General features: G+C 48.0%; 1 protein-coding gene and 1 long non-coding RNA gene across 2 annotated transcripts in view; one reads left to right on the top strand and one right to left on the bottom strand.

Annotated features, from left to right (window-relative positions):
- The window catches only part of ITIH2 (inter-alpha-trypsin inhibitor heavy chain 2), a 28,111-nt gene extending 18,709 nt beyond the window's left edge, over positions 1-9,402 (bottom strand). The window contains exons 1-6 of the mRNA XM_039871036.1: positions 9,244-9,402; positions 7,910-7,984; positions 6,443-6,475; positions 4,959-5,128; positions 2,153-2,257; positions 300-462 (exon numbers count right to left, since the gene is read on the bottom strand). Of these exons, the coding sequence (XP_039726970.1) occupies positions 300-462; positions 2,153-2,257; positions 4,959-5,128; positions 6,443-6,475; positions 7,910-7,984; positions 9,244-9,327 (630 nt within the window). The 5' untranslated portion in view covers positions 9,328-9,402. The remainder of the gene's footprint in view (positions 1-299; positions 463-2,152; positions 2,258-4,958; positions 5,129-6,442; positions 6,476-7,909; positions 7,985-9,243) is intronic.
- On the top strand, positions 9,403-16,570 carry LOC120609018 (uncharacterized). The gene is made up of 5 exons (XR_005654606.1): positions 9,403-9,753; positions 12,179-12,238; positions 14,238-14,311; positions 14,995-15,180; positions 15,745-16,570. It is a non-coding gene; the product is annotated as an uncharacterized LOC120609018 (long non-coding RNA).
- Positions 16,571-17,414: the final 844 nt, after the last annotated feature.

The raw sequence follows: 17,414 nt of genomic DNA, 5'->3' as shown, positions 1-17,414 counted from the left end.
CTTCCTTATCCAACTCTCATATCAGTGGCTAAGAAAAAGCCTGAGCTGGAGCGAAAAGGCAAAGAGCAACGGATCTCATTAAAAGAGGAGTAGAAAGGTCCGTGATGTTGCAGGAATTCCCAGGCAGCAATAACAGTGAGTAGAGAATTTTAGCAAACACTTTCTTTTTACCAAGCGTCACCTATGTTCTTATTAACACCGGGCCTCATAACAGCTGCAGCTCTTAAAAAAAAAAAGAACAACAACAAAAAAAGAACCGTGAGGATGGCATCGCTGCACACCGGGCACGTCACGCTCACCTCCAAGTGCTTGGCCAGTCGCCCCGGCTGCAGGTGAAGCCTGTGCTCGTACGACCCCAGCTTCCGCCACTTCACTTCCTGGTAGTGAAGTTCAAACTGCACCTTTGCTCCGGGGGCGGCGTTCACTTCGGTCTTGAAGTTCTCCATATCCAGAGCCCTGCTCCTAAAGGCGTGAGCCCCCGATGTGAGTCAGCACGCGCCCCGCCCAGCGCGAGGCCCACCGAGCACCGAGCCCAAGGATCTAGGCAGAGGGTGTCCAGGCTGTCCTGGGCGATGACCCCTGCTCAGCTGGTCATAAAAGTGAACAGTAGGGGCGACAGAAATAACCGAAGCTGCCAGGGAAACTGAATCCCATCAATGGTTTCTGTCTCCTCTCCCACCTGTTCTTTTTCTTCCAGAGCTGCTTACAGATCTGAAGGTCATTTGCAAAGGGCCATCAGTTATCGATCCCTATTAGGTGCCAGGAATTTGACACGTGTCATCTCTAATAAAGCAGCTCTGCGAGACAGACATCGGTGCCCTCGCTTATCAGATTAGAATACAAGCGAGGCTAATAGAGAGTTAGTAACCTGCTCGAGAACGGGGTGCTAGCCAATGGAAGGGCCAGGACGCAGACCCAACTTTAGACGACTCCAAAGACACACTTCCCCTGTTGCACTGGACACTCATTCAGAAACGAGAAATCATCATTTCAACGACGTGAATCTACATATTCCCAGCATACGACCTTATGTAGTCATGGCTGTATCAAGTCCAATGTCGTCATTGATCTTGAGGCATGTATGGTTTTAAAGAGAAATGATCAAAAATGAGAGTGATTTGAGCCTTAAGATGAACAAGGAATGATTTTTTAAAAATTCATTGACTAAATAAGGGAGATGAGACTGTGAGAATAGGTACCGTGGGACGCCAGCTTGGGATATCGGGGAGCTGAAGAAAACAGAAGCGGGAAATAAAATTCGTTATTTATATTGTCGCCATCTATATATTGTGTATATCGAGCCGCCTCTATATTCTAGGTTCCTTGGTCGCCTCCTCCGCTGGCCTGCAGTTGGCTGCGGTGTTGCTGGCACCAGGTACAGAACCGGGTACAGAGCTCAGTGCATCTTCTTTGAATGGATAAAGGCACGAAGGAAATGAAGAGAATTTCAAGCGAAAGTACATTGGGGACGTAGAGGAGGAGGAGGGGCTGAAGGACAGAGAGGGGCGGGGTCTGGCGGGAGACTAGATACGCAGTGTGAGGGGTGCTGGCTTTCTTCGGAGCCTCTTGCTCGCGAGGCCGCTTTCTTGAGGGCGGTTTGGCATTCTCAGAGTCTCATTTATGATTCCAAGGAGGAAACCAAGCCGCATCTAAGCTAAGTAACAGGCGCTGGAAAAGGCTCACCCCGTAAAAAGAAGGCAGAAGAAATGAAATTAAAAGCAGAACTAAAACAAACCCCAAACCTTCCTTTCTGAACACAGTCGCTAGTGAACATCTCGGGGTTTAGGGGCACCATCTCCGCCCCCGCGAAGTAACTGAGTAAGTAGCTCGACTCTACGACGGGAATCTGCTCCCCGCAGATTCACGCAGCCGCGCGCCGCGTGCACCACGGCGCGTCTCAGGCTGGGAATCTGCGGCTGGGAACAAAAACACGTTCCTTCCCAGGTGGGGTGACTCCGCAGGTGCGCGCGGGGCCCAGCCCAGTGCGGGGCGCGTTGTCGCCGGCCCCTCGCGCTGCTGGACACGCTCTTTCAGCAAAAGGCCCCGCCCCGTGGCCGCAGACCCCGCCGGAGTAGCAATGGGGACGCGTTGCCCGCTCGGCCCGAGGGCCGCGTGGCTTTCTGAGCCCTCGGGGACGAGACCGAGCCCTCACCTCACCAGCCCCGTGCTTTTGCCTTTCGCCCTGGCCTGGGCGTAGAGCGCGCGGCCCGCGGTCTTCTCCTTGATGGAGCTGGTGAACGTCGTGCCATCCACAGTCCTGAAAGCGACAGACAGACACCCATTGGTCTGAATAGTGGATTTAGCAAAACAAACCCAAAACAAGCAGACAGGCCAGCTGGGTGGGTTTAATGCGTGGTAGGGGTGATCGAAGGAACAAGAAGAGCGACGTGGGCGGGTGTGGTAGACAGGAGTCCCTTGATCTGACAGTGTGATTTCAGAGGGACACGTAGACCTTCGTTCTAAAAGCCGTCCCTCGCTGCTGTTGCTTGTTTTTAAAATTTTTCCTAATTTTCAAATCTTACCCTTCAGGTTAAGCATTGTTCTCTTTGGGTATCTCTTTTGAATCACAAATGTGCCTAGGACAGGTGACTGATACATTTCCAGTTATCTGGCTTACACATGGTGGATAAGATCAGCCTTTAGCAGTTAAGGATCCGGCATAGCCTGGGGGCATTCTTCTCTCCTGCAGGGTGGCAGAGAGTCAAGAAAGATGGAGGACGTGCTGGTAAACCACGCTGTCTGCGGAGTTTGCGTTGGTCCCTCTGACGCCTTTCTCTGGGCCCTCCGCCTTTGCCTCTCTGTCTCGACTTCTCTGTCTCTACCCCGTGACTTGTAGCTGGCTGTGATATAATTCGTACCAAGTAGTGACTGGTCAGAGTGGTGGCATCGCAGAATTTTAGAAACGAAAGGTGGCTCGTGGCGCTCGAGTGGGCGGCATCTCCCCCCAGGAAGGAAGTTAGAGTGTGTGGAGAAGTTTTAGGTCCTTCTGATGACTCAGAAGTGCTACTGGCAAGATAGGAGGGCACCGGGAATGCCAGACACTGCAGTATGAAGGACAGTTCGGTAAAAATTTTCCTGCCCCCAGACGCCAAGAGTATGCTTGCTGAGGCACACTTCTAAGTTCGCCTCTATGGGTGAGAGAAATCAGAGCCAAGGAGACAAGTGACTTGCTCAAGGTCACACGGTTGGTCAGAGAGCGAGCTAGAACGGGGCCCCATGTACCCAGGTCAGCACCGTTTCCATCAAATCATACTAAAGTTCAAAGACCAAAGAGTCTTTAAGACAAAAGGAAATCATCTCTAATGGTAGAATATTTGGAACCTTGATCGAAGGGCAGAAGAAATACTTTAGATATGAAGGTCTGCATAACTCATATCAAATTGTGATGATATCTTCCCTGGTCTGATAAATTTAGCCCCGTGTAGAGGGAAACCAAAATAAATCTATAGTTACTATTCTGTCTTTTATCACCTCAAATCTTCTAGGAAATGAGTTGAGGGAAAAAGAGAAATAGAAGATATATCTAGCATGAATTCTGGTTTTGGGAATTAAAAATAAAAATTTATTAATGTAGTTTTAAATATAATTTTCAGACATGGCATTACAGAATACCACTACATTAAAGGTCTTCTTTCTACATTTGCTTTTTAGAAAAGTCTGACGAAAAATATTTTTTGAATAAATTTCTAAGCCCAATCAAAGGATATCAAATCAAAGCTACATAATGCCTCTTTTCCATCTACTTTTTTTTGTTTGTTTGTTTAGGAAATATAGTTTTCCATCTCTACAGTTTTTAGAAGCCAGCGTGCGTGGTATTCGAGCTCTTTATTTATTAATACTTATCATTGGTATATGACAGACAATAGCAGGTGAGAAGTAACGCAATATAATATCTGAACAGAAAATAGCCAGACCGGATGCAGGGCCTTGTGCTCCATGCTAGACAGCTTGAAAAGGACGCTGACCAAGAGGTGCACCCTCTGGGACTGGCCACCTGAAGCATCGGGGGATAGGAGCCATCCAGTCACTTGGAAGGGCATTTAGCCTTGATAAACGAAGCTGCCAGGTAGGATATTAATTGGCCTTCATTGTTTGAAAGGCATTGGAGTCATGTAAAAAAAAAATTTTTTTTATTGTGGAACTCTTCGAACATACAAAAAATAGAGAGAATATTGTAAGAAACATCCTTGAAACCATCACTGAGCTACATTATCAATATTCAGCCGATCACAGTTGTCTACACTTCGTTGCTTCCCCCGTCTGTTCACCTCGAGTCTTTCGAAGCAAATCTCAGATAGCATCTCATGTCATCCTCAAACACTTCAGTATGCGTTTCGTAGAGAATTAAAAGGAAATGCGTGAGTGGGAGGCATTGGGTAGAAAATGAAACAGATTTCAGTGAAGTATAAGACAAAATTCTAACTGACCGGTCAGCCATTGAGTGAATTGCCCTGTGAAGTAGTGAGTTTATCATTAAGGAGGTATTCAAGTCAAGCCTGGCTAACGGTGGTGTAACAGAGGAATTCGATCACTGGACAGATGATTAGATTTAATCAGTGATCTTCTTTTTTTTTTTTTTTCCCGTAGAGAAACATGTGACAGATGACACTAAACTACACACACTCTTATATGGTGTCCTGGAAGCCAGGACAACTTCATATATTTCTACCCCCCAAGAAAGCACATTAAAATTCAAGTATTTCGGAGGTTGTTACCATAGAGATGGTTTAAAGTCACTTTAAATTATTAGAAATGAAAAAGCAAATCTTTCACAAATTCTGATACTTTGATCCAAAGCCAATTACGGGGACCCCCCTCCGTGATGCCCCTGGGCATCCGGTGGCTCTACAGAGCTGAGAATCAGAACCCCTGGAGCAGGTGCCCGGGAAGGGCCGTTCTCGCCGTGATTCTGTGCGTAGAGCATGCCCAATTTCAGGTTCTGAACGGGAGTTACTCACATAGAGAAGTTGGAGATGAAGGCTCCTTTGGGAATCTGCACGTCGAACACGATGGTCTGAGGCTGTGGGGAGTTGTTCACCAGTTTGCTTTGGATCATGGTGTTGGCCACACGAGAAGTGATAGTGGACCGGACTTTGTAGCTATAAAGAGTTACTTGATCAACATCTTCCTGTAGTTGGCGAGAAAGAGTAGCTGTACTCAGAGAAAACCTGCACAGAACCTCACTAGGTATTGATGCTAGGTGCGGTACATTTTGTCGTGCACTATTCAAAGGCATTGTTAAGCGTACAGCATTCTTCTGGCTTGAAATACCCCTGGGGGAAGCCCGCTTTTGTTTTGAGGTATTTTGAGATGCCTTTCAGCTCTACGATTCTATGAATAATGATTTTTAAAATTACAATGCGATCCAAGCAGAAAATAGTCGCGGGAGGCAAGATCGGATTGAGAAAGTACGGGAAATAACTTAGAATGCGGGCCAGAGTGAGGGACAGGATACGGGACCACGGGGTTGGCAGGGGACCTTCGCTGCATCTCCAGAGTGGGGTGCAGCCAGGGGTGCGGTAGGTGGAAGAGCGTGGTCCCCATATTGTTATCTACTTTCTTCGATCTCATCTATTATAATTTCATCTTTTCCCAAATTAAAACAAAATATGACCATACCGATGGGTGTGGGCAACAAACAATATCATGACAAGAAAATAGCATTTTGATGCCATTATTGGTCCAGCACTCTGCCCTCTGCCTGCTTGAAGGCAAGGTACTACAAACACATCTTCCAGGAGGTGTCCGAGAATTGCAAGCCGCTTCAGGACTATGGCGGTTAGGTGGCCTCACAGATTTTGCTTTTTTCTCCAAAGAGATCTGCTTATTTCAGTATAGGCGTTATCCCCCAAACTTGTCATCCAAGGTGAAAGCTCATTAACTTCTAGCTCCCCTGCAACCAGGGTAAAATCCAGGCTACATTATTTGTCCTTCGTGCCCCTTAAACCCGCGCTCCTCACGGATTCTCCGTTCGGAGCAGGAAGCCGATGTAAACCACTTCCTTTTGACATTTTCCTGCCACAGGAAGGACGGCTTTGAACATCCCAGGGAACTGGGCCATTTCATGTCTCAGTTTCTTACCCATACTCTGTCCTTTTTACCCTCCGAGGCTGTGAGGTGTCCTATTTTAAATCAAAACTGTCAAGTTGGAATAAATACATAACGCTTGGATGAAATCCATGTTGTTGGCAAAACTCGAGAAAATAAAGAGAAAGGGCGATTTCATCTCTCGGGGACATCTCTCCTGGCTGCGTAGACTCGGCACTTTTTCATGCTGAGTTTCAGACACACTTCCAAACAGAATTGGGCAAGGGGGGGATTTCGAAACTCAGATAAATGCTCCCCGTGATGGAGACAAAAGAGGCAACAATGCTGATTTCTAGGTAATAGGTAACAGAAAAATCATTCGCGCGTCAATTTTTAACAGTCAAAGCAAACTTACCGTCGTTTCTCCAGGTTCTCCAGAAACACTTCTCTGTGAAAAGAAGTCAGATAATGATTCTTCAGAAGTGTGTCACTTATTACCTTGAGGGCAAAAACTGCTTCCTCCCGGTCAAAAAAACAGATGTTTTTTCAGTCCTGAGCTGTTACATTCACTGGTGCCGAGACATAAACACCCAAAGTTCTACGATACGATTTTCCCACTGCCGTGTTTGTCCCAACAAATTTCTCAGCTACTTTTTTGTTACACGTACATCATTTTTGATGTGAGAAAATACATGTTTTTAAACGAACACATTCGACCCAACTCATGGTGAGTGGCACATACCGCCTTCATCCTGTCTGTTTGATGGATTTTTTACCTAGTCGAGTGGGAATACGTGTCTGCTTTCCCCCTTAGACTAAACTACACGAGAGCAGGGATTTCGATGTGTCTCCTCCTCGGTGTGGCAGGCACGGTGACGGACACGCAGACTGCGACGGTAGGGAATTATCCCCACGAAGGACTGGGCATGGCAAGCTGAGCGGCCCTAGAGCGATGGGTGAACATTGAATGCCTGATAGATTTTAAAATTCCAAGTGAGGTGTTGGATATAAGCTTAACTTGCATGATTTGGGGTGAACCGAGGTTTCGGGGTGAGCTATGTGATGTAGCGAGGTCGACAGCTGCCTCTCTTTAGATATTTGAGTGCAGTTCTCAGTGACTAAGTTTTCACCCTCGTGGCTAGATGACACGAGGGCTTGTCTATTGGGTTTTAATATTATCTGTCTGCAAACAAAACAAAACAAAACAAAAAAACCAAAAACAAAACCAAAAAAAAAACCCCTGGACTTTCAGAAAGTCAAAAATTCATGCCCATATTGAATAAGTCATGGGTCGGCTTAGCGCCGCCTCCATAAACACCTCTCTCCTCATCTTGTCGGCTCTGGGCGGGGGAGAGGCCAAACCCTCCCTGACCTCCTGGAGAAGTCGCCCCCACGAATGGGAGGGTTTGGTCTTTGCTACAGCGGGTGGCGGCCTCCAGGGTGTGGCCTCCGGTGTGGCCAGTTCCCCCATCTCATGGTCTCTGAGCTACTCCCCAAGATGGCAGTGACCGGGGGAGGCAGGATGTGTGGCAGCCACGAGAGGTGCCTGCCATGTGGGAATAAGAAATACCCTCCTGTCGAGGAAATGCTTTCTTATAAGGTGGTAAAAATCTTCCTATAATCTTAAGATTTGAAGAAAACACATGGCTGTGTATCTTGTAGGAGTCTCTGGTGACCCTTATGGTTTGGGGGCCCACGGACAGCTGTACAGAGCTCTCCCTTGATTTCACCTTGACAGCCCGGTATAAAACCTTTGGACTCTTCTCTGCTGAAAAACGAGCTCTTGAGAAAATCTGGCGGAAAGCACTTTAATCTCCTGACTTCTTCAATTGTGGTCTTTTTTCACTTATTTTTCCTTTTTTGAACTTAAGACTTACTGTACCTGATGCCTCCGGTTCTCAGGCATAAATCGAAATTGGCCTGGGGACAGTTCCGAGAGATCTTCATATTCTGCAAACTTGAAAAAGAATTTAAGGTGTTTATTTCTATTAATAAAAAAGATCGAGAGCAAAAGAGGCAGCTGACGACAGGCATAAGGGTATTCGTTACGTTATTTTATCTTATTTCCTATATCACTGGACAATGTGATATTTTTCCACAATGATTTCTTTACTATGGTTATGCTTGCTAATTATCGACTGGAAAGAATTAATGTCTGAGTTGGCCAGAAGTTGAGGCGACACGAGGCAGGGGTCACAGTAACCCAGTGACTCGGCGGGTGGGTGCCTGGTGGAGCAATGGCGTAGACCTTGGATAAATGTGAACCGTGACCCATTGGATTAAAAATGTCAATGTGAAAGGAATCCCTGGAGGAAGTGACTAAAAAAGCACAAACTCATTTGGATGTCTCGGCTTCAGTTCCCGGCTCTGTCCATGAGATTCCCAACACACCACGGCGGTTCGTAAAGTGTTGGAAAATACAGTTTCTAAGCAGACAGAGTGATTTTCTTTCCTGCAAATAGGTCCTCTTGGCCTTTGCCATTTTTGTAGATAACCTGCTCTGCATCTCCTAGGCTAGTCCCACAATGCATGTTTTTTTTTTTTTCCCTGGCATCAAAATAGCTCTTGCGTGACTTTCAAAATGGCTCAGAGCAAGACTTAGCCTGTGTGGGGATGGCCAGGGGCCAAAAGCGGAGACCTCGAGGTCTGTGGACAAGTCCTGCCCTCTGCCAGCCCACTCGCCATCTTCCCCTTAATAGGAACCTCTCAAGTGTCCGTATGACCGAAATCAGTGTCCACTTTAGGCGTGAAAAACAACAGTGCTTTGACGACGCATTTTCTCACACTCTTTGCACAAAGTGATCGTGCTGTGTCTTTATCATCGTCATTGTCCTCATTGCAGCTAATGATTACTGGGTGCCTCCGAGTGCTTGCCCTGCGCTCGGTAACCTAACACGTGTCATTTAATTCTCAAACACCTTTTGGGTTAGGCCAGTTATTATCCCCATTTCTTAGATAAGAAGTCAGCAGCCATCTCCATAAATGGGACAGGACCGGGCCAGCCCACTGAACTTGGCTTTATCGCATGCAAAACCGTGAATGCTTTGAAGAGTAAATTCACATTCCCAGAATTATAACCATGAGCACGTCTACGCAGACGGGTTCTATCATAAATCTCCCCACACAGAACACAGTCCACCAATAGCTCGGAGAATGGGCTGGTTCCTGAGCGTGTACGTATGGGCCAGCGGCAAGGAAGCTTCTGGAAGTACTTACCTCTGGAAGTCCGTTGGTGGGGATCTCGAAGCCTCGAGCTTTGGAAGAAAAGAGCCAGATAAGGAGGCACGGGAGCCATTTCATTTTGCAGGGTGCGGGGTCTGGGGAGAATCCGCTCCTCGCTGACCCAAGTCCGAAGGGGCGGCGGAGGAGTGCAGTCCGTCTTTAAAAAGTGGGCGAAAAACAAGAGGAAGAAAGCTCTCAAACTTTGTGCAGAAATGGAACAAATATTTGTTCTGGAGATCAGACGGGAGCCGAGGGGTGGGCCGGACGCCCAGAGGTTATTCAAACAGCAGAGCCGGGGGCAGCCGCGGTGTGAGGACTCGGCAGGTTGGGGACTCGGCAGGTCGGGGACTCGGCAGGTCGGGGACACGGCGGGGTCCGGTGGGCCTGCGGCCACTGCTGCTTTTCTCCCGTTTCTTTTGGTTTGCTGATCTGTGTTCATCCTAAAATCAGAGAGGCCCAAAGATAAGCACCATCCTCTTTGAAGGACCAAGTGAGGGAACCACGGTGAGAAATAGAAACGAGACCCTCGATTTGAAATGAAAGCAGGGGGAATTTAGCCAAAAGGGGAGGAGAAAGCCCGTGGTGTTCTGAGCGACGCCTGTCTCATCAGGGTTTCCCCTCTCTTGGGTAACGGGGTGCCCGTTCCGTGTGAAGAGCTGGGCAGGTGGCCGTGCAGGAGGCCGGGGCAGGCTCTGCAATGAGCATGCGACACGGGGGCCTTTGGGTAAGAAAACAGTGGCCAGCCACTCCCGCTGCCCTTGATCAGCCTCTGCCAGGTCAAGGTCAGCCTGACCCACAGGCTCCGCTCTTCATGACTGCGCCTGAGGGAGGCACCTAGCCGTCCACCACCCGGATCCGATGTCCCAGGTATGACTTTAGACCAGAGTTTACCTGTACACCCCACGCTAGGCGGCCAGTCTATTTGACGAGCCCTGTTCTTGAGCCTCTACTCCAGACACCTGCTTGAACGAGGGCCGGACATGCTCCGGACCCCAGTTTGGCCAGTGGGGGACCTCACAGGTCGTGGGCCTGTCACCGGGAACCACTGCTGCCCAAAGGTTCACTCACATGGGGGCTTCATCCCCATGGACACAGGAAGTCGGCTGTGGCTTCTGAAGCCTGATGACGTGGGACTGTCCCACCAGGATGAGCGGGGCCATTGTCCGAGTTCGCTTTCCGATTTTTTTTGCAGGGCAATGGTTTTTAAAGTTTATTTCACAAGCAACGCGATGAGACCAGAAAACAGTGCCCCCAAAAGAGAAATTTATGGATTGACATATGCAGGATGGGATTTTAAAAACTATGATTTTGTTTGTTATAGCCAAGCACACGCCAAACAATTGGGAGCGTTGGTTCAGATGTAAAATGCTACGTGAAAGTAGCATTTAAAGTAGAAGTAGAAAATAACATGAAAGAAGTATTTTTAAACTAGTTGTATCGAAAGCACATAGGAAGTTAAAGATTTATAACAATAAATATCTTAAACTCTGGCCAAGTAAAGGTAGGTAAAAGTAGAAATACCAATAGTTAAAACTGATAGCTGAATTAGCGAATTAATCCATTAGCTAAGTTAACTTATACATTTTATAAAATATTGACGTGAGTGTCCTCATAGAAGAATTTATAGAACCTGGAAATTCTAGAGGATGAAAAGTCAATAAAAGCCCAAAACAAACAAATAAACAAACAAAAACACTCTGGTTATTAAACAATAAGGCTTATGCCAAGTTCTTTAGATTCTAAAAATAGATATCCAAGCACAAATTAAAATATATGGTTTGAGGCTTAAAAATATAGGCACTAATCAATGGAATAAAATAATGAGACCGAAAATACATTTCATACAGATTATATCACTGATCTAAAGCAGCACCACAACGGGGAATGACTTTGGTCCTGAGTGGAAGAGTACTGGACGGTCAGACAGCGGTGTGAGGAGGAACTACTATCTTCCGCCCGTCTCCTCCCTCCCCTGTCTGGGACTGCCCCGGGGAGCGGCCAGCCGCGAGGGCCCCTCCGCCCAGCCCTCACGGAAAAATCCCATCCCGGCTTTGCATTATCTGCTGAGATAAGGTCTCTGAGCCACCGTGGCATGTTTTTCAAAAATAATGATGATTCCCAACATGGTTGGTGTCCACGTCAGTGGATCATGTCATGTCTGGATTGTAATCCGATACTCAGAGTGATCTCAGAACCCGCAGATGAGGGCAGCCTGGGTCCATCCTCCCCTTTCATGCACAGAGCCCGTCTGCAGATGTCAAGGTCTCGGACCAGACAGGTGTTTGCTCTGTCGATGTTCAGAAGCTCCGTGGCTCCCACCAGGGTGGGTGTGCAGGCCAGGTGCATGCAGGTCGCTGGGTTCCCAGCCTGGGCACCCCCCACCCACCTCGGCTCCGGGCAGCTGTAATGCGGTGAATCGGAAGTACCGATTCTGATTCACAGGATGGGAATCGCTCCTGCAAATGCCACAAGAATATTCACTTTTATATATTTGAAAATCAGAGGGAAAAATGTCACTATATTTCATCTTGTTCAAGTAAAGTGATAACTCGTTGAGTCGTCGATGAAGCTTCTAAGGAGTAGCAGTGACCCCGAGGTTCCCGACTCCGGGTGCACGCCGCTGTGGCCTGGGTGTCGGTGTCACCACAGCCCTCGCCCGCTTTACACCGTGCAGGCCTAGGCTTATCACTGTGAAAGTGTTTGAAAAGCCCAAGCCGAAGGCGAACTAACGCACAGACAGCTCCGTCTGATTCCAGCTCCTTGTTCGTTGGTTCAGATGAGACAGAACATGCAGAGTCTCCACGCGTTTGAACTCCGACGGCTTCTCACAGCGAAGGGCAGGCATTTTGCGTTAGGTTTCTCAAGGATTAGCTGTTTCAGTTTCTCAAGATGCTATTCTACTATCTCACATTTTTGTCTTCTGTCTTAGGCACAGCTGCGGGTTAATATAATGTGGGGCCAGAACATAAAGAAGTTTCAAAAGAAAAATGTAAGAAACTGGGTAGATATACCGCGAGCCAATATACGACATTAGAGAGTGTGGGGCATAAAATGACAAAATTTTGCTTGGTTCTTGGACATGCTTCCTCCCCATTGTCCTCACTCAGAGGCTCAGGAGGACAGGGGCACGGGAGCGAGGTGGACAATGGGGAGGAGCGCACGGGTTCAAAGCTTCTCCCTGGAGGTGGCGCTTGTCCTTTTCATTCCTAGTTCAGTGGCCAGAGCGCGGCCCATGGCTATGCTTAATTTCAAGAGGCAGGAAATTGCAATCTTCTCCTGTCTGGAAGAAGAAGGAACTTGGGTTTGGGGTAGAATCGTGTCTGCTGATGGAGGGAAGCTGGAGGTGGGGTTGGGAGTTCAGCGGCGAGGGAGGCGGATGTCACCATAAGCGTTCACCCCCGAGTGTGTGTGGATCTCGGGTTGGCCCTTGGGCTTCCCACCAAGCACAGGGCAGGCCGTTCACATAGCGGCAGAGGCAGCCGCTGGCCAGGGGTGCTGCAGTCCACAGCCCCACTTCCCTCGGACCTGGCACCCTCTCCTGTGGGCTCCCAGCCAGCAACACTGACTTAGCCGGGAAACCTGTGATCATATGGAGAAAATAAGTCTTTAGGGTCAACTGCTCAGCAGAGTGGTCACATCTGGGAAACACGGTGGTGGTTCGGGTGGGGGAGGAGGGGAGGAAGCTGTGCAGAACCAGGAAGATGGGTGACTATCTGGGGGAGCCGGGAAGAATGGCTTTAGGGCGGCTGCTGACTGCGAGGAGGGAGAGAGGCCACTTTTTGCACTTTCTTTCTTTCTGTTGGTTCCTAAGTCTGTCCCTGGCTTTTATGATCTCTGAGCTCTGAAAAATTCACTTGACAGGTTTTTCATAATGTATCCCCACTAGATGGCGCAAGATGCCCGCTCATTTGGAGCTAATTTGGAAGAACTTGAAAGTGAAATATGGATCACACAGTTGGGGGCGTACGAACTGCTGTGTCATTCTGGAATAATATATAACGAGCTTTACTGCAGCTCATTAAATAAGTATTGCTAGAGCCGGTTATGTGGTTTTCCTCTTCAAAACCGTATTTAAATCATCACGTTTTAAAACTATCGATGGATTCTGATGTATAATACATATAGGTAATGAATATACAAGATTCTCTTGTATTATGCAGAAACCATACTCATAAACCAGGACATGTGGGCATTTATTTACAGTAAATGTAACCAGCCAGTCACGTCGCCAGCTTTCACTGTGCATCTTCTCTAAGCAAAGCATGTTATCAGATGTTCTGTGGTATATACACCTGTCTGGGGAGTGGTTAAGAGCAGTCTGGGGCGGGGGGCGCAGGTCTGAGTTTATACCTCAGTTTCTACTACTTACTGGCTATAACCTTGAAGAGTTACTCAGCTTGTTCGGAATTCTCATTAAGTGAAAAATAAATACCATATGAAGTTGGCCACTGTCCATTGGGTACTCCACCGCAGGCAGACGAACACGCCCTGTCTGCTGGAATCAAATTTTCTTCAAAAAAATTCCTGTCGTGGAACATTTCAAAACATAAATAAAAGGAAAAAAAAAACAAAAAAACGAAAACCCCAGCATGAGTGCCCCTGAGGACTACTTTTCTCAGAAAACACACCTTTTCATGAATTACTAGTTTTCTCCATGTTTTACTTGTAGTTGTTACAAGTTTGTAATTGCACGTTACCCTAAGTGTCTTTTCTCCAGTGCTTCTAGAGAATGCGGAAGTTTTTGTTTTTTTAAAATAATTTTAAACATTGAGATGAAATCACACAAAACTAACCATTCTAAAGCGAACGGTCAGTGGCATTTAGTACATCCACAAAGTGGGACAACCATGGCTTCTAAGTAGCATGGGAAAGTTGAACAGAATTCAGAAGTAAGCGCCGGGTGCCCCCAGAGTTCCCAGCGTGTGTGCTTCGTCCTGCCTTGGGCTGGGCGGGTCTCTTTCTCACTCTGCACCCTTATCTTTCACCAGGCATGCTCTCTGCAGAGGGAGGAGGGGTGACGGCCCAGAGAGACAAGGCTGGGCCACGGCATCGAGGTATTCAGGTAAATGTTATTCTAGATGTTTCCGTGAGGGTGTTTTTGGGTGAGATTCACATGTAAATGGGTGCACTTTGAGTAAAGCAGGTTGCCCTCCCCCGTGTGGGTGGGCCTCGTCCAATCAGTTGAAGGCCCGAATGGAGCAAAAGGAGCACCCCGCCCCCCTGCCTCCCGCCGGGCGAGAGCGAGCACTGCAGCGATGACTGTAGAGTCACAAAAAGTTGTAATAGTAATCCACCGGGTCCCCTGTGCCCTCTGCTCGTCCTCCCCACGGGTAACGCCTGGTGTCAGTCGCAATCAGGAAAGCTGTCGCTGGTGCGACCCACGGACTCGCTCAGATTTCACCAGGTTTACGTGCGTGTATGTGCGTGTGTGTTCTGTGCAGTTTTATCACGTGTGCAGAACTGTGTAACCACCACCCCCACAGCCAAGATACGGAGCCGTCGCATCACCATAAAGATGCCCCCGGAGCTGAGCCAGGGGTGACACCCGTCCCTCCCCACCTCAGCCCCTCGCTCTGGCACACACTGGTCTCCTCTCCATTCCCATGACTGTTTTCGTCTGAGAACATATCCACACGGAACCACACGCGTGTGGCTTTGGGGACAGGCGTTTTTCGCTTGGCGGAATGCCCAGGAGACCCGTCCCAGTTCCGTGCGTGTCACCACTCTGCTTCTGTTTATTGCCAGGTGGTGCTCTGTGAGTCAGCTTATTTCATCGTCTACCCATTGAAGGACAGTCGGCGTGTTTCCGTTTGGGGCTTTGTATGAATACAGCCGCTGTGAATATTCGTGCACAGACTCTTACCTGGACATGAGTTTTTATTTCTATGGGATCAATGCCCGGAAGGGGGATTCCTGGATCGTACGATAAGTGTATGTTTAGTTTTTTTTTTTTTAATCTTTTTAAATGTTTTATTGCCAGGTTGCTTTCCAGAGTGGCCGTATCACTTTACACGTCAGCGTCAGTGCTGAGAATGCTGGTTTCTTGCATCTTTGCCAGTATTTGGTATTATCGCTGCTTTTTAATTTTAGCGCTTCTAATAGGCGTGTGATGCTATTTCATTGTGGTTTTAATTTACGTTTCCCTCATAGCTAACAATGTTGAACATCTCTTCATGTCTTTATTTGCTACCCATTTATTCTCTTGGTGAAATGTTCATGGCTTTGCTTGTTTTCTAATTGGATTACTTGTTTACAGTTGGGTCTAGAGAATTCTTTATATATCAAAGGACTCAGTTGGAAATCCCATCGCATTGTGGGCTGGGGCTTTGACATATGAATTTTGGGAGAGACACAAACATTCAGTCCATACGCAAATGATGACCAAGGACCAGTGGCTCCTCTCTCTTCCCCCGTGACTTGGTGGAATTTAGAATCCATCGACGTATACGTGGGAAGGCAAAGAACCTAAACTGAAAACAAGAATTTGCTTTACAGGACATGGCAGTGTGGACGGTTTATCATGAGTTGGTCAGGGCAGAGTTCGTGCCGCACGGGGGAACGAGAAAGCAGGATGGTGATAACCTTGACGTGTAGACACAGAAGCGGATACGTATTCTCCTTCAGCAAGTCTGCACAGGTGCGATCCGCACCTGCCGTGTGTGCTACGGAGGCAAGAGGCCTTCGCAGCGAGGCCCTGAGCGCCAGCAAAACAGCCCGGTGACAGCTTTGTTGTTAGGTCTTGATTTCACGGCCCGAGATAAGCTCTCGGCATCAACCGCAAAACCAACACGTTTGCTTCAGTGAAAAGCCTTCCAAAGACACACCGTGGCCTTCGGCGCAGGCTCTCTGGCCGTCTCCCAACATCTGGAAAAGATCTGGCAAGTCTTCAGGGAGAAAGCACACCCCATGGATCAAGTTCAGGTTGCTCTGGCTTCTCTCTCCATGTCTGGGAGTCAAAGAAAGTAGTAGGGTGGGGCCTCGATGTGGTCACCGAGGCAGGCTGCCCTGCCTCCCCCGTCACAGCGTCGGCGAAGCCTCCGTGCTGTTCCAAGCTTTCTGTGGCCCCAGGGTAAAGCCCGGAAAACTAGGTCACCTCTTGTCATTCCAGGCCCCCTTCCAAAAAAATAAAAATAAAAAAGATTCTTAACTTTGCACTGAGATCGTTTGCCGTTTAATGAGCAAACCATTGCTCAACTGACAAGTATATTTTTAGAACTGTTTGCCTGGCTTCGCCTTCTACCTTAAAGCAGATGTGCACGAGTCAAGACAGCCATCCTCCGCCGATGCCCAAGAGAGAGGAACCGGCCGTGATTTCGTGTGTGTGCGCGCTGTTAGGATGTAAGGCAGAGTTAAAGCTCACTGTGCCTTCTGAAGATTAAAGTGTTGACATTATGTTTCTCCATATTATAAACTTCAATCGTTTGTCAGGGTGAGAAGTGCTTGTCGTGTGCGTCTTTGGAGAGAGATTGGAGTGGTTTCTGAGAGCAGAGTTTTGCAGGGAGATCTTTGAAAGGACAAGGGTCTCTGGCATAGAGAAATGGAGGTAGGAGCGAGGAAATGGGTGCATTAGAACTTGCTTCTCTCACCGTGGAGCATCCGAGTCTCTCAAGAACGTCATACTGTGAGAGAAGAGTAAGCGTCAGAGTATTATACTGAGGGTCTACAATTCAGGTGTCTTTCCCCAGTTCTTACGATCCTAACTGTCATACAGGTGAATACACAGCAAAGAGAGTAACTGTGGGCTAAAATGGTTTTGGCCATTGAGGAATCAGTATTAGATTTTTCTTTGAAAATCTCGCCTCCGGAGAGGTAAGTATTTTTTGGTCTAAGGTCTTGCATCGGGCGGGCGGCCTTGCAGAGATTCCCGATGACATATACGACGTGAAAGGTACACACCGCTGGACCTGAGCCTGCCTGCCTCATGCAACAGACATGCCTCAAGCTCAGAGGATGTGCTGGGTGCTGACAAAATACACACAGATGAATAGGACACGGGACCTGCCCTCCCCGGGCCTTGGTTTGGTGAAGAAGGCAGACACGTAAACGAAGAGAAACAGGCTCTGTCAGAGGTGTGGTTGGGCTCACCCACCTCAGGAGGCCCCCGGAGGAAGTGACATCTGCAGGACTGGGTGGGGAGCCAAGAGGAGGCACCCCAGAAAAGAGAA

The sequence above is a fragment of the Pteropus medius genome, unplaced genomic scaffold (assembly GCF_902729225.1).
Source record: "Pteropus medius unplaced genomic scaffold, Ma_sr-lr_union100, whole genome shotgun sequence".
NCBI lineage: Eukaryota > Metazoa > Chordata > Mammalia > Chiroptera > Pteropodidae > Pteropus > Pteropus medius.
The sequence above is the reverse complement of the archived record's forward strand: the minus strand, read 5'-3'. Positions and strand labels throughout refer to the sequence as shown.